Source organism: Copadichromis virginalis, linkage group LG14, assembly GCF_057382275.1.
Source record: "Copadichromis virginalis isolate Kocher_CV1m ecotype Utaka linkage group LG14, C_Virginalis_male_GT1.1, whole genome shotgun sequence".
Taxonomy (NCBI): domain Eukaryota; kingdom Metazoa; phylum Chordata; class Actinopteri; order Cichliformes; family Cichlidae; genus Copadichromis; species Copadichromis virginalis.
In genome coordinates, this window is record NC_140631.1 from 2,203,264 (window position 1) to 2,228,081 (window position 24,818).

At 41.0% G+C, this 24,818-nt stretch overlaps 1 protein-coding gene and 1 long non-coding RNA gene across 14 annotated transcripts; one reads left to right on the top strand and one right to left on the bottom strand.

The window, feature by feature from the left end:
- The first annotated feature begins 1,352 nt into the window (after nucleotides 1-1,352).
- On the top strand, nucleotides 1,353-19,466 carry LOC146693200 (uncharacterized). 9 transcript variants are annotated; one of them, XM_085478989.1, is made up of 7 exons: nucleotides 7,825-7,964; nucleotides 8,260-8,429; nucleotides 10,153-10,279; nucleotides 10,432-10,548; nucleotides 10,615-10,769; nucleotides 17,592-17,636; nucleotides 17,729-19,466. In XM_085478989.1, exons 6-7 carry the CDS (start codon nucleotides 17,597-17,599, stop codon nucleotides 18,562-18,564), a joined length of 876 nt encoding a protein of 291 aa, XP_085335115.1. In that variant the 5' UTR covers nucleotides 7,825-7,964; nucleotides 8,260-8,429; nucleotides 10,153-10,279; nucleotides 10,432-10,548; nucleotides 10,615-10,769; nucleotides 17,592-17,596; the 3' UTR covers nucleotides 18,565-19,466. The 9 variants fall into 9 exon arrangements, with proteins under 9 accessions (XP_085335114.1, XP_085335117.1, XP_085335115.1 ...); XM_085478987.1 differs by having other exon boundaries at nucleotides 10,633-10,769; XM_085478990.1 differs by having other exon boundaries at nucleotides 10,680-10,769.
- Nucleotides 18,424-23,926, bottom strand: LOC146693201 (uncharacterized). 5 transcript variants are annotated; one of them, XR_014923923.1, is made up of 4 exons: nucleotides 23,704-23,926; nucleotides 22,796-23,221; nucleotides 21,234-21,325; nucleotides 18,424-20,066 (listed from the first exon to the last, which is right to left on the bottom strand). It is a non-coding gene; the product is annotated as an uncharacterized LOC146693201 (long non-coding RNA). The 5 variants fall into 5 exon arrangements; XR_014923922.1 differs by having other exon boundaries at nucleotides 22,796-23,402; XR_014923925.1 differs by having other exon boundaries at nucleotides 22,796-22,898; nucleotides 23,113-23,926.
- Between the last annotated feature and the right edge of the window lie 892 nt (nucleotides 23,927-24,818).

The window sequence follows — 24,818 nt, forward strand, 5'->3', positions numbered from 1 at the left end:
CTTGAGACTCGACTCTGACTTGCCTGACATTACTTGAGACTTGACTTGAGACTTGAGGATAAAGACTTGAGACTTACTTGAGACTTGCAAAACAATGACTTGGTCCCACCTCTGGTAATTACATAAATTGCAAGAAAGTGCAATAAACTACAAAAAAATTGAAAATCATTTTTGCTTTTTTAACATATATTTCTAGTTAGAGAAATTTAAGAGGCTTATCCCTCAAAACTGTAAATACAAAAAAGTTGCACAAAATAGTTTCCCACCACATGAAATTTATTTTGAGTGTCTTCATAGTTTTATTTTTTAAACACACCAATTATTATATACTGCAGGAAAAATGAAAATAAATATTATAGTGCAAATTTGCAAAAAAACAGCATATGCATCAAAATAAACTATTTCCAGCAGTGCAATTTGACTTCTAAGCATCCCAGAAACGACACAGAAAGTCATAAAGTCAAACATAACTTTTAAAAACACCAGTATATACTTGTATAGGCCCTGAAGGTAAAAAAAAAAACTACATTTCCGCGAAATGATGTCACTTCGGGTTTTGGGCAGATAATGACGGAGATGTGATAGTTCGCGCTGACGTCTATTCCAACGTAGGAAGTGTTACAAACAGCTGATCGGATCGGCAAAGCCTGTTCTGGAATATTATGTTTTTGTTGCTGCACTAGGGCTGCTCGATTATGGCAAAAATGATAATCACGATTATTTTCACTGAAATTGAGATCGCGATTATTTGACAATATTTATTTAACCCTTTAAGACCTACTATAGAACCAAGTCCGCCAGAGCTTATATTATTTTTTTTACATGTTGTAGTGCCGTTTGTGGGAGCATTTCAATTTGCTATGCAACTGTTATAGCCCATATTTTAATAATATGTATGCATTAAGTCCATAGTAATTACATTAATTGCAAAAAAGTGCAATAAACTACAAAAAAATTGAAAATCGTTTTTGTTTTTTGTTTTTTACATGTATTTCTACTTGGAGAAATTTAAGAGGTTTATCCCTCAAAACTTTAAATACAAAAAAGTTGCAAAAAATAGTTTACAACAACAGGAAATTTATTTTGAGTGTCTTCATAGTTTTATTTTGGAGATACAGTTTTTATATACTGCAGGAAAAACAAAACACAATCCTATGATGCAAATTTGCAAATAAAACAGCAGGTGCATCAAAATAAACTATTTCCAGCAGTGCAATTCGAGTTCTAAGCATCCCAGAAACTATTCAGAAAGGTCAAACATGAGCAGTATAGGCTTTTAAGACCTACAAGTAAAAAACTACAATTTCCGCGAAAATGACGTCACTTCTGGTTTGGGGCAGGAAATGGCGGACATGCGATCGTTCGCGCTGACGTCTGTTTCACTGTGGGAAGTGTTACGAACAGCTGATCGGATCGGCAAAGCGTGTTTCTGGAATATTATGTTTTTGTTCCTGCAAGCGCTTTTTATGCAGTTTTTGCAAAGCTTTATGTGGAAGGAAACCGTGACCGAGGACAAGCTGATGGCATCAGATGTAAGTACAACTCCTCCGGTTTCATATGCAAAACAAATTATTGCGCTAGCTTACACGGTTCAGGTTCTACAGGGATTTAAAAATAGTTACACAACACAGAGCGTGCTGCTCTGACCGGCTTTAAAGGGTTAACAATGACTTTAAAAAATAATATAACATAGTGTGCAACACCACTGAAGTTTTTTTACCTCTCTTTTCAACCAACAGCAGTCACTCTCCTCTCCAAATAACTTCTGCTTAGCTTTCCGAGCTTCCCTCGGGTCCTCTTAATCAGCGTCTCCAACCTTTTTTGTGCTACGGACGGTTTATGCCCGACAATATTTTCACGGACCGGTGTTCCAGATCTACTGGCGTTTAGATCAACTGGCGTTGGTCGAACAGATGTGTGGCAGTCTTGCGTTTCAGGAGCTGCTACCGACAAACCAGCAAAAAAACGCCAAATGTGTCACCTGTGACACTTGTGAGGTTGTCTCAAACACACTCCGTCAGTCTTGATGCTGTTGAACAACAAAATGTTTAAAAATGTGGCGAGTAGTTTACCTGGTGATATCCTCACGCGCGACGCGATCGCGAAAACAGCAAACAAGTAACACCACGCCGATGCTGTTCACAGGACAGCAAGAGTAAACGATCGGGAGACTCTTGTCGTCGTCATCGTTCCCCTCGCACGGTTTATTTCTCCGGTTTCAGCGTTTTTGCTTCACAACTACAGTGTGCTGTTTACTTTGTGCACTAACATGGACTCGAGTCAACCAGCGCCACCTCTGGCCAAGTGCCACAGCCTACAGCCAGATCAACCTGTGACACACATCTGCACCATGTTTGATTTCGTTTCTTGCACAACACATTTGTACCTTTCAATTGTGTGTTTGTGCGTCATGCAAATAAACCTTTGAAAAGAATGGAATGACACTGACATTTCACTAGTGTTGTAACATCACATGTCGTTAGCGTAGTCTGTCTGTGTCTTTTCTCTGAGAAAAAACATTTTAGAGTTGGTTGTTATATACAGTCTGTATAAGTGTGGTCAATCTAATGAACATTTGTAAGGAGATGGCAGTTACTGTGAATGTACAGCAGGTGAATAGTAATAAACAGTCAGATAATGACTCTGACAATCTCATTCAATCTTGCAGACTGAATGCACCTTCTGTGGAAAGTGGTACCACACAGTGTGTGTGGACTTCCCCTGTGCAGAAGGCGACTACAAATGTTGTGGGTGCTAAATAAACAGAAACAAATGATCCCTGTTGTCTTTGCTTACTGATTGTTTTTAGTGTTGACAATCCACATTGCCGGGATTGCATCTTTCAACATGTTTGTGGGTAGATTTGGATGTACCAGGGGTAAGTGCAGCCACTCAGCCTCTACTCATCATAGCAGCAGGTGTAGATGTGTCACAAGTTAATCTAGTAGTGGGCTATGGTATTTGGCCACAGGTGGTAGCAGTGGACTGACCTCCATTTGAAACTGCTCTAGCTGCTGTGTGATAGTGGATCTGCTACAAATTGAAGATCATAGACAAGTTGAAATGAAATGAACCCTTGTATTGTGTTGAAGAACAAAAAAATGACATTGATTTTGTTGCGGGTCATTTTGACCCGTACTGTGTAAATCCACTCAGAATTGTTCAAAAACTGCAATAAAACAATAGCAACTTTATTTCCCATCAGATAAACATGTAGAACACAGACATACAACAGTTAGACTTTCCATAACTATTTTAGGAACAGTTTGGTTTTTCGTTCTTACAAACACATTTCTTTTGAACTTGCCCAACGTTCTCAGTTTTTCAATGCTCAACATTTTCAATTTTGTCCACATGATGGACAGAATGTAACGGTGTGCTTTCTGCAGATGTACTTCTTGCATTTCTCACAAAAAGTGCTTGTTTTCAAACAGGAATCTTCCTAACTAAGATTTAAAACAAAAGATTTCTACGTCTCCTCCAGTCTCACAAACAGATGACAAACCAAGCGACACACCTGAGTCACTGACTTTATATATAACTACCAACTCTCCAGCCATGTTGATGAATTGCCTATATTGGCTGGAAATATTAATTTCCAGAGAAAGGACACAGGCAGACGATGCTTACAGGATGTGATGTGACAACACTAATGAAATATTGATGTGTCATGTTTGTCCAAGGTGTATTTCATTGTTATGGAAAAAGAGAATATTAAAATCATGATGACCAATTTGGTGATTTTTATGACTTTGTGTATATAATTTGGAATTTTGTACAAATGTAGGCCAATAAGGAATATATGATATCATTTCATTCATTTCAAAGGTTTATTTGCATGACGCACAAACAGACACAATTGAAAGGTACAAATGTGTTGTGCAAGAAACGAATTCAAACGTGGTGCAGATGTGTGTCACAGGTTGATCTGGCTGTAGGCTGTGGCACTTGGCCAGAGGTGGCGCTGGTTGACTCGAGTCCATGTTAGTGCACAAAGTAAACAGCACACTGTAGTTGTGAAGCAAAAACGCTGAAACCGGAGAAATAAACCGTGCGAGGGGAACGATGACGACGACAAGAGTCTCCCGATCGTTTACTCTTGCTGTCCTGTGAACAACATCGGCGTGGTGTTACTTGTTTGCTGTTTTCGCGATCGCGTCGCGCATGAGGATATCACCAGGTAAACTCGCCACATTTTAAACATTTTGTTGTTCAACAGCATCAAGACTGACGGAGTGTGTTTGAGACAACCTCACAAGTGTCACAGATGGCACATTTGGTGTTTTTTTGCTGGTTTGTCGGTAGCAGCTCCTGAAACGCAAGACTGCCACACATCTGTTCGACCAACGCCAGTTGATCTAAACGCCAGTAGATCTGGAACACCGGCTCTTTGACGTGAACGACACAAGCCGTATCCTTATCACGAGCCGTCACGTGGGTTGTATTTTTTTTTCTTTCTCTCACCCTCTCTCTTGCACTTTTTTTCCGCTTCACCCTGCACGCGAGCCTTGTGCTTTACGCTGGGCAGAGTAGTGATGGGATTTCCGGCTCTTTCGGCTCCAAACCGGCTCTTCAGGTTGTTTTGTTGCTTTAATTAATTTATTATTAACAATAATATAAAATTATGCACAAAAGGAATTACTAATGTAAAAAAAAGTGGTTTTATTTATATATGTTTATATATAAATATATGCGGTGGCCCCTAGAGACAAAACACGTACAAACAAAACCACTTTTTTTTTTTTTACGTTAGTAATTCCTTTTGTGCATAATTTTATATTATTGTTAAATTAATTAACGCAACAAAACAACCTGAAGAGCCAGTTCGGAGCCGAAAGAGCCGGCTCTTTTTAGTGAGCCGAACCGAAAGAGCCGGATCTCTAAAAAGAGCCGGAAATCCCATCACTATTTCATATGCAAAAAAAATTATTGCGCTAGCTTACGTGGTTGCAGTGCTACCGGGATTTAAAAATAGTTATGCAAAACGGAGCGTGCCGTTCCGACCGGCTTTAAAGGGTTAATATGATTCATGCATTGCTTCTTTGTGTTAGAAATCTTCACTATAATAAAATTGCCTTTGAAACAATACAAATGCACACTTTTATGCAGTGTGTACTTAATCTGCAAAACTGCTCAACATTATGAAAAAAGATTCAGTTTAATTTGCTAAAAAAAGGCAGACACTGCAACATGATGTCGAGATGGGCTCATTTCAGGTTATCTGTCCAGGCTGTAGCCTTTTATGTGCATTTATGTACAGCAGCAAATAACTGTTCCAAAAACAGTGCACAATGTTTTTCACTCAACCCAACAAGAAGCCTTTTGTGGCCAAGACCAAAGTATGTGCAGCCAAATGAAAAAACAAAAACAGATATTTTTTTAAGTTGAACTTATTGAACTACCTTGGATTTGAGTTTTACAGTAACATATAAACACTGTGTACCTCAGCATGTCCGCAGCGGTGTGGTGAAATGCATGCATGGCTGCATGGGATGGGATGCAGCTCACTGGGCTGAGGTTGAGTGAGGCCACAGAGGCAGATCATCTTTTTTGGCTGCAAACTGGAAATACGAGAATATTTCATTACATTCTGCATTCTACTGTACAGGCCTGTTTCAAGTTTATCACGCGACGCTAGAATGGAAACATATTTGTTATCGACAGCTGCCTACGCTTGGGAGGAGAGCAACCTGAGAACACCTGGTGTCTGATGTACTTAAAGCCACACTTTTCTGGCTGAACTGGCACTAAAAATCTATGGACTCATTCTGGCATTTAGTCATGGAAATGAAGAGTTTGTTTTATGGCTCACTCTTGTGGAGAAATGGCAGACGTGCAGTTGTGAAACATTCCCAGAATGGTTCAATGGGCATCATCATCTGTGCCTCACGCCAACTCTACAGAGCAGTTTAGCATTGCTCTGGTTTTGAGACCCACAGCCTGACACAGATGAATTAATAATAATAATAATAATAATAATAATAATAATGGATTGGATTTATATAGCGCTTTTCTAGGCACCCAAAGCGCTTTACAATGCCACTATTCATTCACTCTCACATTCATACACTGGTGGAGGCAGCTACAGTTGTAGCCACAGCTGCCCTGGGGCAGACTTAAACTAATTAAAACGCTTTTAAGCACTGTGTGACACGGGTAACCATGAATATCAAACTATTAATGAAAGATGGTGTATTAGCTGTTGGATGTTGTCAGAAAAGAGACAGGAATTCTGGAGTAAGTCGGATGAAGTAGCAGAGAGTGGTGATGGAAGCAGACTTCAGTGGACATGGAAGTGAAGGGAACAGAGGTGATAAGGTGGTGTTGGATAGGTGGGATGGAACAGAGGCAGCAGGAGAGGGAGGAACGTTGGGTTACATAAGAGGGGAGGAGGGTGGACACAGGTGGACTACAGCTTATGCAGAAGATGCAATCTGAAAGAGACAGGAGAATCCAAGGTGGTGTCAGGAGAATGCAACAAGGCAGCATCAGATGGTGGTCTGTAGGATGAAAGAAAGGTCAGTCAGGGAGATGACGAAAAAATACAGGAGTACTGAGAAGTGTACAGCATGGAGAAGTCGCAGAGGAAAAGGCTTATAGCGAGTTACCGGTGAGACTGGACACTGAGCAACAAGAAAAGGACCAGAGAAGGAATATTCAGCAAATTAAGGTAATCAAGGACAAAAATGAAAACGTAGTGACAAATAAAGGGAGTGTGTTGAGAAAACAGCTGGAGCACATGAAGCTCATGAATGTAGAAAATGAGACAGAGACAAAGAAAGTCAGGAAGTGTCGAGGATTAGTGAGGAGGAAGTGGCGGCAGCTATGAATGGACTTTCAAGATCATCTTAGCTTATGAAAATATTGCGTCCCAGCAGTACTAGCTAGCTACCGTTTTTAGCTAGTGGGAGATCATTTCATCACTCATCTATGTGACTGCAGATTACTTAAGAAGTCACTTACATGAGTAACAAAACATTCTTCCCTTGGGAAAAGGTCCACAGGAACTTAACTTTTGGGAATATCCTTCCCTGAAAAGAATTTATTCAAAAAATTCAACATTCTTTAGATTTTTTCTTTCAGTTAGAGTTTCTCTTGCTTTACTTCCAGCCTTGGCGAGCTATCTGTCAATCATCAGGCAAAGATTATTGAGCCACGTGTTGTTTTTGGAAGTTTAAGACCAAAGCTGAGCTCAAGCAGTGAATTCACTTTAGATTGGAATTTATAAGATGAAAAAAAGATACCAGTTGAGCTGGATGAGGATGTACTTTGATGTCTGCTGAACGTGTAATTAAACAAGCTTAAACCTTAAAATTCAGTACGACTAGTGATTTGTTGATCTCTACATGTACAACACAATGCAAAATGAAAAAAAAAAAAACCCATTCATTTAGGTGAATAACTTAACTCTTCTTAAATATAACTAATGAAACGGCTTACACGGCGGTCTCTTCCTGTTTCAGAGTCTGTTCGTAACAGCGTGAACTGCAGCTTCTTGAGTTCATGACCTGGGTTGTGTTGGTTCACTTTTAACAGTATAGCTGTCAACCTACAGACGGCTCCTAACTTTAACCTGCTGTGCTCTTGCTGTTACTCTGAAAGTCGCAAACGTAGAAATTGTTTGTCTTTGTGCCAGCTGAGCATCCGTTTGGACCAGACAGTGGCTGAGCTGAAAAAGCAGTTCACGACAGTGGTGTAAATCACCTCATTAATATTTTGTAAATTGTTTTGTAAAGTTATGAGTGACTATTATATTGTTGGAGCGGGTGCTTTTATTTTGAAAGTCACAGAGCGACAAGGTGCCGTAAATCAAGTGGCGTAAACCATAAAGCAGAAGCGCGAGTTTTAATGCACAGAGAGGTGTGCTCTATGGTTAATGGACAGGAATGGGGAAAAGAACGGCTATTAAGGTGCAACACTGAGTCGAAAGCAGTTTCTTAGCACCTGGTTGATGAGGGAACAAGGTTTGTAACAAAGTTTGTCCTGTAGATATATATTCTGTTGTTTTACGGAGCATGTAGCTGCTGACCGCTACTAAGCATAAAGGCTAAGTTTTCACCCACTAGAGGGTGCTAACGTACCTCATCATGTTTAGGCAGCGATGCAACGATTTCCCTGTTATATGCAATAATTTACAAGTTTTAGTGTTATTTGTTATGCAAGGTAAAGAGAATTAATTTGTGATTAATGAATAAGTCAAAAGGTTAAAGGTAACACACTGTTTGATTTACTAATAGTCTTTTATTCTGTGTGTTGTAGCTCTTACGGTGTGTTCACATACACGGCGGTTTAATAAAAGGATTGTGAACCATCAGTTTGAGAGACCATCTTTTCAACCGGGGATGCTACAAGTGGTCCAGCTGTCTACCAACAGCATGAGGCTCTACTACATCTAAAAAAAGAAGCACTTTAAGCACTGTGTGACACGGGTAACCATGAATATCAAACTATTAATGAAAGATGGTGTATTAGCTGTTGGATGTGTACAGCATAGAGAAGTCGCAGAGGAAAAGGCTTATAGCGAGTTACCGGTGAGACTGGACACTGAGCAACAAGAAGAACAAGAATTTCAGGAGGTTTGACAGCCTCCTGAAATTCTCTGCTAACACAGAGGAGATTCTCGGGAGGTGCCACCAACGGCTATACCTCCTTAGGAAACAGCTCCTTTGGAGTCAGCACACCCATCATGATGACTTTTTAACTATGTATTCCTGGAAAGCATCATGACCGTCTCCATTACCTGCTGGTTCCACTCCCTCAGCCTTCAGAACAGGAGCAGACTGCAGGACACTGCATGAGTGTGCTCAAAAATCATTGGCCTGCCTGTCAGAACTCTTGCACAGGTTTTCAGCCAACAGGTCCTTAGACAGGCAGCCAAAATTATCAATGACCCCTCTCGTATTCTTCGTCCCGCATTTCAATGGCTCCCTGCTGCGCGTCCGCTGCACTTCCTGCAGGACTGAGAGGAGGAGCGCCACCTTTGTCCCCAAAGCCACTCTGCTTTTTAACTCCAGCCAATAAGACCATATCCTACGCCCGTAAACTACTCTACACTCTTTTTTTACACTGCCGACACTTTATTCAGTTTTAGTCACTTACAGTTATTTATTCACTTATTCAGTCACTTTAATTTTAAAACTGTGTATATACTGTATACTTTAAGCATTTTTTTATATCATTCTTATTGCCTGTTTATGCCCTGTCCTTATTTTTAACGTCATGCTGCTCTGTATCTTAATTGCCCCTTGGGGATAAATAAAGTCTCTCTGATTCTGATTCTGTAGTCAGGAGCGGCCATCTACCAGGTCCTGTTGGGGTTGAGGGTAAAAAGAAGAGGAAAAAAGGAGAGCATAGATGAACATGCACGGGGTTCTTCCTTATCAAAACCTGACAACTAGATTTCCTGCAATACATGACCTCTGAAGGTTCAGCTGCAGATATAGCTGTTCTAGTATCAGCTAATGTAGAACACTCCTTTGTAATTGACATCATGCAGAGGCAAGGGTAGGAAACACTGTCAGGCACAAAAGCTTAGGCTACAGCAGTCTGAGCTTGAGCTTCTGGCTCAAAGGATCCATTTGTTTATGCTCTGATCACACCATTTAAAACTGTGACCAGGTTAAATATGCATATCCATCACTAATAGTAGATAAAAAAAAATAAATAAAAAAAAACTAATAGTAGATATATAAATGGGGAAATGCACAATAGGACCATTTTAAAACTAACATGAAGTATCATGTTTAAATAGAGTGACATAATGTTATATGTATATTGTGTAATATGATGGAGGGTTATTTGTGTGGTATTATATTGCATCTGTTATACTGTATATATAATGTCTTGTAAGTAAGGTAGGCTCAGGTTGTCTGTCTTAAGTGGGCATGAGTAGCTACTACAGAGCCAGACTGTAGAGGTCTGGTGAGCTGGCTTAATTTTAACGTTACATCCCCGATCCCAACTCAGTTGACTCCACTTGATGGCATTTATCACACAGCTTCCTCAATAAATAAAAATAGTGCACAGTGTCCAACTTTCATCACATATGCAGTTTCACACCCCATCCCTATAAAGACCTTTTGGTGTGCAAGCTTGAAACATGACATCTATTTGTGTTTGTGTTTGTGCTGGTACGCGCACTTGCACTGTCAGGTCTAAACCAGTGGGAAGATGTAGAGAAGCTGAACTTCTTCCCCAGGCTGGAGGAGGTGCGCCTGCAGGGCATTCCCTTACTGCAGGCCTACACCAATGCAGAGCGACGCAGCCTCATGATAGCGCAGTAAGTCTGTGACATTAGAGAGAAATGACATCCTACACAGCAAGTAGAGGACATTGATGAGAGCTTGAATAATCCACAGATCTGAGCTGTACTCTGACCTGCAGAAGGTCAATAAACAGATACCTGCACAATATGTCATCTCTCCTCTTCAGGCTTCCCTCAGTATCACTGCTAAACGGCAGTGCTGTGACTGACAGTGAGAGAGAGGACGCAGAGGGGTTCTTCATCCGTTACTACTTAGACTACCCTGAAGAGGAGCTGCCTTATAGGTACACCCACACCCTTGTTTACACTGTATGAGCAGTGGTATGAGTGTTGGTTTATGTGTGCTACAGTAAGTGCTGTTAAAACAGACGACACACCCTGCTCTCCTCCTCGATACCATTCCCTCGTAAACAAGTATGGCAAGCTTGAACCACTTGCTGAGATTGACCTCCGACCTCGCTGCCGTGCCCAGGTGGAGGTTCACTGTGAGGAAAAAGTAGAACAGGTCAGTGTGGCATTTAATAATCTGCTGTTCTGGAGAATCCTCGAATGAAAAATACCTTTTGGAAATTATAAAATCTTATAAAATGTAACCGTTGCTTTCTTTTCCTTCTCTACTACTCATACCACTGTGAATCACTTTAGTAAATGACTTATGCCTTTGTACTTTGCCCTTAGTGCCTAAGCACTTGACATTTAGAAGTAGATGAAATCTCTTAACACAGAGTTTACAAAACTCGGTGTTAAAAGTACTAGTACTCTAGTACTATAAAACAATTTTAATAGTTCAATCAGCACCAGTTTAACATTTTAAAATACCTTTGCTGTGAAGGACCCTGGAGATGATTTATTATGCTTGGGTATACTTTATCAATGATGTAATCAGTGCACATGTTTGTTCAAGCCCACAAAAACTCAAAACAACAAAACCTTCAAAAAATACAGTTTTACATTTATTTGCAAATCCTAAATTTTCAAAAGATCGCACATATATTAGACACAATCGTAGTGAAATTTATATAAAAATATGCATTTTTGTCCCAAACACTGACATTTCAGTCATAGTTTACAGGTGCTTGAATCAGTATTTTTATATTACCAATAAACCCCACAGCTGCATGTAATGTAGAGGGAGTTGCTGATAGTGTTAGGGTCCCTGGGTCGTTGACCCAGTGTTTTGTGTTTTTGGTTTATTTTGTTATTTCATTATATTCTAGCTTTGCTTTATGGGTTTTAGGATTATTCTTAGTTTAGGGTCTCTGGGTGGGTTTGGTTAGAGTTTTAGTGTTCTGCTTTTCTGTCTGTGTTCCATAGTTGCTGTCTCCTCTGTCTGCTGTATCCCCACGTCCAGTCAGTGTCTGCCCTGGTCCCACGTCTCTGTTCCCTTTGTTATAATGCCTGCTTGTGAGTCTGTGTTTCCTGTTTTACTTTGAAAGTCCATGTCTGATGTTAATGTGTCTGGTTTTGCTTCCCCTTGTCTCGTCAGGCCTGATTTGCCCCAGCTGTGTTTCCCTCCTGTTACCCATTCCCTGATTGCTCCCTCTGTGTATTTAAGCCCTGTGTTTCTGTGTCGGGATCTATTCTCATTTATGCTGTGTGGTCCATCTGCCTGTTCATGTAAGTTTATTTGGATTTTTGTTACGTTTGCCACGTTTTGCCATCCAGCAATAAAAGCTGAGTTTTGAGTTACTTTCCACCTCCGAGTGTCTGCACTTTGGGTCCTTCTACTTCCACTCCTGCCTGCACACAGCTGCTCCATGACAGAAGATCACGACCAGAACATGGACCCCGCAGACTCTTCAGCTTTTGAATTCAATGCTGAGATGGAGCGGATGATTAAGCTCCTGGACCGCATTGCTCAGGCCAACGATTTGAGTACCATGGCAGTTGGGCTAAGCGCTGTAGATGCCATCATTCGGAGCAACTCTCGGCTTACTCAGCTTCCTACGGACGCTGTGCTGGGCAGCTCCATAGCTGCCTGGAGGGAGCAGGCGAGCAGTGGTCCAGCTGTCTACCAACAGCATGAGGCTCTACAACATCGACAAGGGCAGTGCCTTCGGTCCAGAGGAAATGAAGTACAACACGCGAGCTCTCCAATCCTACAGCATCCAAGACGGTGACGAAATACTGGTGGTGCCCAAAACCAAGTGAACAGCTGATGACCTGCTGGCTGACGAGAGTGAATTGAAAAAATAATATTTTTCTGATTGGTTAACTGATACAGCAAAATAATAGGAAACTAGAACAGCAGCAGTGGCCCACTGAGAGAGGGCATACACAGAAATTATGAAAGCAATATGAGCACCATCAAGGAGACTAGACTAGTGGACTACAGATGGCTGCTGAGTGCCTCTGAAATATAAGTGAGCACTGGGAATGCAGCGGATCCTATCTTTATTTAATTGAGCTTTCTCTGAGGGGGAACCACTAGAGCGAGCGCACAAACGTGTCACTCTTGAGAACGGGCTGAGAAGAGCATCTCGCAGTCAGCTAGCAGTTTCAGCGGAGTAGTGATGGGTCGTTCGCGAACGAAACGGCTCTTAGAGCCGGCTCCTTATCGCGAGCCATGGGGTTTGTTTGTTTTGCGCGCTCTCTCTCTCTCTCTCTCTCTCTCTCTCTCTCTCTCTCTCTCTCTCTCTCTCTCTCTCTCTCTCTCTCTCTCTCTCTCTTCCTTTTTTTTTTTTTTTCCTGCTTCACTCCACAGCGAGCCTTGTGCTTTACGCTGAGCAGAGGGGGGAGGGGCGGTAGTTACACTCAGTAGCTCAGGAACAGAGCGGGAGGGAGAGAGAGAGAGCAGGGACAACAACATAAGAAAGGTATAGTAATCATCTACAACTATTTTCAGTTGCAGATGATAAAGGATTCAGAAAGTTTATTCATGCAGGTCCATATGACAGAGAATATGCATCTTCTTTTTGTTTTCATATTTTAATTTATATTTAATTGTGTTGTGGTTTGTAGTGTTTTGTGTTCTTTCACTTTAAATTTGTTTAAAAGGAAAAAGCTGAAAATTTAAATAGTTAAAAGTTGAAATGTGAATAGTTGGTTTTTGTATTATATGATTTATTTATTACATTTTATGTGGAGTGAATAAATAAAAGTATATTTACGGTGGCCCCTACAGACAAAACACGTACAAACACAACAGCAGTGCTCCAGGATGCTAGGGGGCAGTGTTGAGCTTTTGTTACCTAGTGGCTACACAAGCCAGCAAGTACCAACGACCGGATTTGGTGTGTGGTAGTAACAGGTAAATGAACTTTTTTTAAAATTATTTGAATATATACGAGTGCCTGTGTATAAATACACAAACAACACACACATGCTTTCAATTGTGTAATTTAAGTGATCTAGTAGCTCTGCTTTGGAAGTTCAGTTCATGCTAGAAATGTGTTTTGGAGTTTGTACGTGTTTTGTCTCTAGGGGCCACCGCATATATTTATATATAAATAAAACCACTTCTTTTTTTTACGTTAGTAATTCCTTTTGTGCATAATTTTATATTATTGTTAATAATAAATAAATTAAAGCAACAAAACAACCTGAAGAGCCGGTTCGGAGCCGAAAGAGTCGGTTCTCTAAAAAGAGCCGGAAATCCCATCACTACAGCGGAGGGGAGGGCTGCTGCTGGACCAGCAAAGCTTCACTGCAGCTCTGTCTCTTAGCGCACGGCATGTACTATAGCACCTGCGTAGGCAAGTCTCCAACATCACTCGCTTGCCCACTTGTCGCAAAAGTTACACTGATTGGTAGTCAGACAGTACCACCAAGTGGAAAAGAACTGCTCTCATCACACACTGAGGCACAACACGAGGAAGAGCAGAGGAAGGCTCGCACCAAAAGCGCTAGTGATGGGATTTCCGGCTCTTCCTGACCTCGTACTTTCTCCTCACGTTCCCTCTTTGGACTGACAATCATACACAAATAGATTGTATTCAATTAGATGAAAAATTACATTAATATGAAAAAAATACTATTAAGATCACTAATGAAAAAGTCCTCTCAGTGTACTTTCAACCAAAAGGCAAATAACCAAACCACATGAACATCTAATAAAGGATATAAATATTGAAACACTGATCCAACATTATCCTTTATTGATGGATCATTTGATTTTACACTTTTACCTGAATGTGGCTGCTTTTTTTTTTTTTTTTAAAAACACACTTCCTCATATCCATTATGAACCTGGCTGCCTCTCTGTACACACACACACACACCATATAGTGCTACATAGGGGGTATGCTGAAAATAGAGGGTGATAAACTGGGAAGGTGAAAACTAGTGAGTGCGTGACAAGGAAAAGGCAGTTTTCATACCGCTGTAGCTATAGTGGAGCAGACTAACAGCACTAATGTTTCTATTGTTCTCTGTTTCATATTGTGTTGAGTGAGCATGCCGTCAGCCTGACCAATAAGAGCCAAGAGTTGCAGTGATAGGCAGGCTGAACCAGCAAATAGCCAGAAACAACTGGCCAGTGCAGCACCGCCTCAGGTACCACGTACAGATTTTAACTGGCTTCTGACTTTGTGTGGTGTGGAGTATGCTAGATTTTATATAAATATGGATGAGATCAGCTGGGGATGAACAAAATCTCCTTCAGCAACTATTAAATAGCCAGAAGGGGCCAGACAGTCAATATATTAATTCAGCGTTCCTACAGAACAGACCGTAAAGCATTCCCAACACCAAAAGTCAAAACAATTATTTTAGCAGCTGATTTCTGTACCTTAAAAAACCCCAAACAAACATTTATTATAGCTCTATTATGTAGGAAATGTAGGAGACGCGGACACAAATACACAGAGGGTTACTGAGGGAAGTGGGAGCACACGGGGAACACAGGTGACACTGATAATCATAACGAGACACGGCAGGAGTAACACAACACTGACGCGAGACTATCAAAGTAAAACAGGAAGCACACAGAGACGCAGACATAGCGGGCTGGGAAAACATGGAATAAAACACAAGGAGGAGAAACGAGGCATGGGGACTGGCAGATACACAGAGGGGACACACAGGGGGTGAAGTCACGAGGGGAAATCAAATAAGCAACATCTTAACAGAACAACCGAGGGACCCTAAAACTGACGTCAAACAACAACAATACAAGACACCAAAAACCAGGTAGAAGTCCCGGGACATGCAGCTGGTTACATATGGTTAAAATGATTCAAATGCAGTAAGTGTGCACGTTTCTCATATCAATATAGTCCATAACTGGATTACTGTCTGTAGCCCACATGATTAAACACTTTACTTACACAAAACATGTGAGTTTAGATTGTATCTACTGTATAGTAAATTAATATGTAGCCCAATAAGTATAAAATCCAGAAAGCTACACAACATGGGCGGTTCATTTACAAACACAGGTCTAACTTGAGTTTCACACAGTTTTTATTAGAAAACAATCAAATTGTTAAATGCTTAAAGTACACAAAATGTCAGAAATCTGCACCGTCATGAACACAAATTTAAAGCTAATTTTTCGTGATTTGTTGATTAACCCTCCGAGGTCTAAATCCCACGTTGTGCACATCAACATCACACATTTGTACAAATAAAGTTTATAACAAAGACCTGTTCAATATTAAGCTCTGGAAACAGCTTGTTGTTTTGTTGCCATAGCGATGCCTCCAGGGAAAAATTAGGGAGCAGAGCAAGAATGAGAGCATATTAGTGGATATATGCTTTGATAACTTTGCCTAACAACCATAAAGAAATGTTTTATATTTTGTGTGTTATTGAGCTTTAATCCTGCATGAAGGCCGAGATGAATCTCTTAGAGTAGAACTTTACAGGAACTATCAGAATAAATAAAAATAATAACACTTTGACTGCTTTAGTCTTTTAGATTCACTTCTGTCTGTTTTGTTTTGTCTCCATTTAAAAGATATCAAACTCTGAGCAAATGTAAAAAGAATCTCTGCACATTCCACAGTCTTTGCTGCTAAAGTGACATCACAGCATTTAAGCATGTTTTGAATGAAAACATCAGCATATGAACACAAAACTGAAGAGACACTGCAACCGTATGAAAGCAGACCACTATTTAGTGACATTTCGACGTTTCCCTGAGGATTAACTGCTCTGTAATTTACCAAGAACTAAAGTAAGCTCAAATTTCACTTTATAAACTTAAGAGCATTTACTTAAATATATAAAGCCTGATTTTCCTGCCTGCCAGGACAGTATTTATGTACTTTACATTGTGCAAGACTAGACTATATTTTCCATCATAGAGAGGATGATGTGGATCTATTATTCAGGAAAACAAATGTACATAAATGAGAAAATGTTCTTAATCATATCTCAGAGTGACAGAAGCTCTTTTTAACACGATTATTTCTGAGACTATTTTGTTCATTTAGGAAAATAGAGAAGACTTAAGTCTTGTTCTCAAACTATTAGAATTTCTGAGAACCTGAGGCTGCGTCCACATTTCTGAAAGCGCAGCTTTGTCTCTGCATTTGGGCCTTTCTTCCACACCTAAACAGCAGATTGAGTCACTGAAAGGTGAGATTTTTAAAAACGACGTTTTTGTGTTTAGGTGTGGACGAGGAAAACGGACATTTACTCAGGTAATGTCAAAAGTGTGCGCCGCTGTTGACGCTGTGGCCACGTTAGTGTTTACATGAGATCAGTTTCTACAATGGCAGCTGTAGACAACATACTGTGTCTGTTCATCTTAGTATCTGCAGTTTTGACACACTTACATATACACACACAGTTACTGTGCCTCCATTTAGAAACACAGAGGCATCAGACGTGGCTTCTACATTCAACACAGACGCTCTCCCAACCCAAATCCTGACGTCGGTTTGGAATAAATGTCATTTAAAAAAATGACATTTATGTATGCTGTATGCATTTTGTCCATTCCAAAGTTGTGAGTCTGTTCCAGCCAAAAAGCTGTCTTTAGTTATTAACATTTGAAACGATGAAGGCACGTGAAAGTAACACAAAATTAACTGCTTTTCCAGAAAAAGACAAAAACTTCTCAGAAGTACGTAAGGTTTTATGAGGTTTTCCCACCCAGGCTTCTAGACTTCTGATTGGCCAACATTAAGTTAAGATTTGGCGTGTTCTTGACAGCGTTTCACTTTGTTTTTAGCGTTTAGATGTGGAAGGAGATATTTTTTCAAAACTGCACATGTGGACTGGATTTTTTTTTCTTTTTTTAAACGAAAAAGGAAAACGTGCGTTTTCAAACATAGGCGTGTACGTTCGGACGCAGCCTGAAGTCATCACAAAAAAAGCAAATTCTCTGAACATTCTTAGTTGAGGTTTACTGATCATTGTTGTTTTGTGTTCCTTGTAGTCAAAATGAGTGCAAGTGGAGACGGACCACAAAATAACCAAAACGGTAAGCACATGTGCTCAGTCTTGAAATTGATGAAAAACTGATTTTCAGCAGATAGTTATGGATGTTAATTAAAAGATTTAATGATCTTGCAGGCCAACAGGTTAACCCACAAAGGTTTGCAAATGGAGATCAGCAACCTGCTAATGAACCAGTTAATGGAGGCTTCGTGAGCCTGTATCTCGCTCTCCGTGATATTCGTTGGTTTCTGCATGAGCTAATAGCTTCAGTACTGGAACAATTTGATGACCTCTACGGTAGCGATGACGATGACAATGACAACAATGTCAACGCTCAAAATATTAATGTGAGGGACAATAATGCCAATGCTGACAACAATGAACAGCACCAGGATCATAATGCTGTGGTTGTTGTTGGCATTGAAAATGAGGAGGCATTTGAAGACCGTGTGGATGTTCACCAGTACATCCCAGAAGAGGACCCTCAGCCAGGTGTTTCCAGGAGGAGGTCTAGAGAGATGGATGAGGAAGATTTGGAACCAAACAAAAGAATCAGATGGAGCGATGATGACTCTGACTTCTTCTCTGCTTCTGACACTGATAGCGAGGGCTGTCCTCATGCTGGTAATATTGCCGATGAGGACATCAATCAGCAGGTAACAGAAGAAGCACCGCAGCCTGGTGGATCCACGAAAAGGTCCAGAGAGGAAGATGTAGACGAAGAAGAGCGTAGTAGCAAAAAATCCAGGCTTGCAAACTCTGATTCGGGGACCAGCTCAGCTGTGTGCGATCACTCTGAGAGCAGCAGTGATGGACTTTTTGAAGATGCACACGAAGAGCTTGACAACCATGAAGCTGGAGGCTCGAGGAAGCGTTCCCGAGAGGACTTTGAGGAAGAAGAGGAATACTTGCCTGTTTGCAAACTTCGGAGGTGTTCAAATGAGTCCAGCAGCAGCAGTGATGAAGACTAACACTATTTCGACGGGTTTCTTCAGTATCCTTTTAGTAGGCTGATGGCCTACTCAGGTGACCCTGAATCCTCCATGCTGCAATAAGCTGGGCATACACTGTGCGATTTCTTTCAGTCGCGTTATTCAGCTCCTGCTCAAACTGTACGATTGACTCGCAGGGGTGAGAAGTTTGTGCCTCCATCGCTTGTGTCCCGATCACACGCCGCACCGCCGTTCTACTCCGTCTCTTCGCTCTCATTTCTGCGTTTGTGCGTGCGCGGTGTGAGACGCTGCGGTGACACCCTCAGGACGACCCACAGGATTTCAAACAGGTTTGATTTTCTTACGATTTCTTACGACCAGCTCCTGATTGGTGATCGGGAGCTGGTCGTGAGGTTTTAATCGCTTCTCGTTACCCCGTTACCCTCGTTATGTAGACGATGCACGACACACGATCAAGGCCAAACTCGGGACGACCCCCAAAACGGTCGCACGACTGAAAAATCGGCTCGAAATGGGCCAAAAATCGCACAGTGTATGCCCAGCATTAGGCTGCCGGGGGATTCCCATGATGCACTGGGTGTTTCTTCTTCACCCACTATGTTTAATAGACCTCTCTGCACTGAATGGTACTTGTTATTAACCTCTGGCTCTCTTCCACAGCATGTCTTTATCCTGTTTTCCTTGCCCCTCCCCAACCGGTCGCAGCAGATGGCCGCCCCTCCCTGAGCCTGGTTCTGCCGGAGGTTTCTTCCTGTTAAAAGGGAGTTTTTCCTTCCCACTGTCGCCAAAGTGCTTGCTCATAGGGGGTCATATGATTGTTGGGGTTTTCTTTGTAAGTATATCCTACAATATAAAGCGCCTTCAGGTGACTGTTGCTGTCATTTGGCGCTCTTTAAATAAAATTGAATTAAAAAATTGAATAGATGTCACTGTGATGATTTCTTGCCTCCATAGAAAGCTTAGACCCAAATGCAGATTCAATGCACATGGTTAAACTATTTATGAGACTTTGTTTAAAGAGAGGGAATGGAGAACGTGGCTCGAGCTAGGAGTGTCAGCAGAGAGCAGGAACCAGAGGAAAAGCTATCGAGAGACTGAACACCTGGCTCCTGATGGGAACAATCCAACGGGAATTCTGCAACAGAGGGAGAAGTTGTTGCTGGATGGGTAAGGGAGTTTGAGGGTAGGATGAGTATGTTGGCAGAGGAGACCTAAACACAGGGAAAACAAGGTTAAACACAGGGAAGGAGCACGCCAGAACTGGAGCAGAGGGGAAGCCTAGTTACCACTGGAGATGGCAGAACAAACTGGCGAGGAGTAGCAGGCAGCGCTGGTTTAAGAAGCCCTCCTGCTGATTGTTTGCAGATGAGGCTCAGGTGAGATGCTGGAAACTCCACCTCTGAAGTGTGGACACAGTATCCCCATTCCAAGTGGAAAAGCCCCTCAGACACTTCCATGGTGCATGACAAGAAGGATGAGGAAGCATTCATGGTCCATCCATCCGTCCGTCAGCGTAATGCCTAAAAGTTTATTCAGATGTAAATATATTACATTTTTAAATAAAGATCGTCAGTGTTTTTAATGACGCTGCATTTCATTCATGTGTCTCTATTGGACAGTGTTGTAGAAGTCACAGAAGACAGGAATCAGTTCCAGCTTGGCCTGACGTTTGATCACTAGTGATGTGTGATACCACTGATTTCCTTTCCGATCCGATACCAAGTAAAATTCAGGGTGGTATCGACGATACTGATCCGATACTGTGTACAAAAACTTTACTCTTTTATTGTATCTCAAATTATAGCGTCATAATGATTACAGGACATCAGATTACTTGTTCTTATCACGTAATAATGCAGAGTTCATCATATAGAAATACAAACCTGAAGTTGTGCACTATGTGAACACCTTGCCTGCCTGCAGCACTAAAGGACTCCGTGAGAGACGTCTGTCTCGCCCTAGCAGCACCTGTCCTTCTCCTCCTCTTCAGTTCGCCTCAACATAAGCTCGTCATATTCTGTGATACTATTTACTTTGAGGTGTTTGACAAGGTTAGTGGTGTTGCCACAACACCTCATTTTCTTGCCACATGTATCGCAAACCACGTCTCGGCTGTTTGTGGATGTAAAATACGTGCGCACGTGACTCCAGTTACGCTCAGCCATTGTTGTGAGTGCGCACGCCACAGGCTGCCACACATTTATACAGCCGTATTTCACACATGACTATAAAAGGCGGAAGAGGGAGTAGTTCTTTCCAATGTAGACAATCTGAATGATAGTTTCTTTCCACTGTGTTCCTGTTAATGAAAAACTACAATTTCACCCAAAATGATTAAAATATCGATATTTTAATGTGGAAACCTTCTGTTTCCACATCTGGACTTTCTGTTGCTGCCCACGCAGGTGAAACTTTCTTTGAAGTGGCTCATTGAAGTTGTAATTGATAATCAATTCCCACACAATGTGAGAATCCAATCAATTTGTTTATCAGGGGAAAGGTGTGATTTTTTTAGGACACTGGAGCCTAACATTAACCGGTTTAATCTTAGCTTATTTCCATAAGAAGAAAAACATACTGAGAAAGAGATCACCAAAATATACATGTACAAATGTGAAATGGTCATATGTAGTGTGAAAGAGCTATTTGACATCTTTAAATTCAAAGTAATGTATAAATCCACTTACATAAAACGTGAAAAGGCGCAGCAGCGATGCCCATCTCAGCCAGTGTATGATGGTGGGGCAAGATGGCAGCTTCCACAACATGACGCCAGCTCCTATGTATTTTTAGTAGATAAATGATACGTTTATGTATCAATTTGCTGGAAGATGTAATTACACCTTAATTATGTAATTAGAAGCAAAAATGATTTTTTTAAATCAAATCACCTCAAAAAATTACTGTACTTACTAGGGCTGCTCAATTAATCGAATTTTAATCACGATTACGATCTGGGCTTTCAACGATCATTAAAAATGACCGAGCCGATTATTAGCCCCTCCCTCATTTATCCGCGACACCTTAAAGGCCGGTCCGTGAAAATATTGTCGGGCATAAACCGGTCTGTGGCACAAAAAAGGTTGGAGACCGCTGATTAAGAGGACCCGAGGGAAGCTCGGAAAGCTAAGCAGGAGTTATTTGGAGAGGAGAGTGACTGCCGCTGGTTGAAAAGAGAGGTAAAAAAACTTCAGTGGTGTTGCACACTATTTTATATTATTTTTTAAAGTCATTGTTATCCCTTTAAAGCCGGTCAGAGCAGCACGCTCCGTGTTGTGTAACTATTTTTAAATCCCTGTAGAACCTGAACCGTGTAAGCTAGCGCAATAATTTGTTTTGCATATGAAACCGGAGGAGTTGTACTTACATCTGATGCCATCAGCTTGTCCTCGGTCACGGTTTCCTTCCACATAAAGCTTTGCAAAAACTGCATAAAAAGCTCTTGCAGGAACAAAAACATAATATTCCAGAAACACGCTTTGCCGATCCGATCAGCTGTTCATAACACTTCCCACAGTGAAACAGATGTCAGCGCGAACGACCGCATGTCCGCCATTTCCTGCCCGAAACCGGAAGTGACGTCATTTTCGCGGAAATTGTAGTTTTTTACTTGTAGGCCTTAAAAGCCTATACTGCTCATGTTTGACCTTTCTGAATAGTTTCTGGGATGCTTAGAACTCGAATTGCACTGCTGGAAATATTTTATTTTGATGCACATGCTGTTTTCTTTGCAAATTTGCATCATAGGATTGTTTTTTCGTTTTTCCTGCAGTATATAAAAATTGGTGTATCTCCAAAATAAAACTATGAAGACACTCAAAATAAATTTCCTGTTGTTGTAAACTATTTTTTGCAACTTTTTTGTATTTAAAGTTTTGAGGGATAAACCTCTTAAATTTCTCCAAGTAGAAATATATGTAAAAAACAAAAAACAAAAACTATTTTCAATTTTTTTGTAGTTTATTGCACTTTTTTGCAATTAATGTAATTACTATGGACTTAATGCATACATATTATTAAAATATGGGCTATAACAGTTGCATAGCAAATTGAAATGCTCCCACAAACGGCACTACAACATGTAAAAAAATAATATAAGCTCTGGCGGACTTGGTTCTATAGTAGGTCTTAAAGGGTTAAATAAATATCGTCAAATAATCGCGATCTCAATTTCAGTGAAAATAATCGTGATTATCATTTTTGCCATAATCGAGCAGCCCTAGTACTTACTTTCTAAATTATTCTTTACCTCTAAAAGGGGCGGCTGTGGCTCAGGAGGTGGAGCAGGTCATCTACTAATCAGATGGTTTTTGGGTCGATCCCTGGCTGCTCCAGACTGCATGCTAACTGTCCTTGGGCAAGACATTAACCCCAAGTCACTCTCTGATGCATTCATCAGAGTATGAACGTGTGTGAATGTTAGATAGAAAGCACAGAAAAAGGGCTTCTATGAACAGGTGTGAATGAGGCAACCTGTATAGAGCGCTTTGAATGTTCAGGTAGAGTAGAAAAGCACTGTAAAAATGTCTCTGTGTTGATTTCTTTTGGACCTCAAACATTACTCACCTTGTTGCAGGTTTCTTTATTAATGCTGAAAACCCAGAATGGAAACTGACCTTACTGCTTCCTTCCTTTCCAAACTATTGCGGCTCCTCCAACCAACGGCCGCGGCAGGCTAAACATGAGGACGCAGATGACGCGCAACAGTAAACACATGAGATACACCTCTGTACTTATTCTGCCCTCACTAGGGTGTGAAGCTGGTTTCTAGCTTGGCAGATAGCTAACAGGTCCACAATAAACATCCAGGACTCAGCGGATACGTTTTAGATGTTTACTGTTGAAGCACTGTAAAACTGGTACAGAAACAAAAATAAAATATTACATTTCTGCTGTAATTACATTTTCTTTACAACATCAAACATTAAGCCATACACTACAATGTATATAACACATAAACACAAGCTTATCCAAACCCTTTCACTGGTTATTAGCGATTAGCTTAATGCTAACATTACATGGGAAATCCCATAGACGGGCTAACGTGTTAGCATCGCGGCCGTTTTTCCTCACAAAAGAAAGTTTTCCACACAAACCTCTAAACTGCTACACAAAACTATCGCGGGAAAGCTTACAAAACAGATAGCAACTACTTACAGGCATGTGCTCTCTCAGGCTCAGCAAGAAAAAGTAAACAAAAAGTGGAACAGACAACAGTTTGGCTATCCACAGGTTTCTGTAAGAGCGTACGTAGGCTGCCATGACAGACCACTACTTCCGTTGTCCGGTTTTATACTTCCGGTTACTCAAAGCGAGACCCAGCGTTCAGTCGTTGCTAACAACAAAATCAGTTACTTTGTGCGGTAATAAGTGGCTTTACCTGTTCGAAGATAGAATAGACGAATAGAATAGAATTCAACTTTATTGTCATTGCACATGCACAGGTACAGGGCAACGAAATGCAGTTTGCATCCATCCAGAAGTGCTTTAGTGATATAGATATATTACAATATATATTAGCAATAATATAGATATGTGAGTATATTACAGAAATGGGTCTATTATGGTATGTTATAATGTACACGGTATGAAGTATGTTGTGAATATTCTATAACTATAAGTATGTACAGGCTGTAGTGAGTACAAGCTATGTACAGGATATGAACAGGATATAAATATGAAAAACTATACAGAATATGAAATAAATAACTTTACAGAATCTGGGATATACAGCTATACAGAAATGGGAACTATGCAAGTTGTAAACAGTTGTAGGATTAAAAATTATCGAATGTACAGAATGATTATTTACACAGAGCTATACAGTAGTGCAGTTAAGATAAGTGAGGGTGTAGATAGTTTCTACAGAGGCTATATAAAGTGCTAGTGGTTGTGAGTGGTGGTTCAGTCCATGTTATTATTGTGTTTGAGGGTACAGTTGTCCATTGTGGGTGTGTGTATGTTCAGTCCATGAGTTTAACGTGGGTCAGATGTCAGGAGGCAGAGTTCAGGAGTCTGACAGCTGTGGGGAAGAAGCTGTTCCGGTACCTGGTGGTCTTAGTCCGGAGGCTCCTGTGGCGCCTCCCAGAGGGCAGGAGGGTGAAGAGTCCATGTGATGGGTGACTGGGGTCTTTGATGATTTTCCCAGCCCTTTTCAGACACCGCTTCCTGTAGATGTCTTTTATGGCAGGAAGTGGTGCTCCGGCGATGCGCTGGGCAGTTTTCACGACCCTCTGCAACGCCTTCCGGTCCGAGGCAGAGCAGTTCCCGTA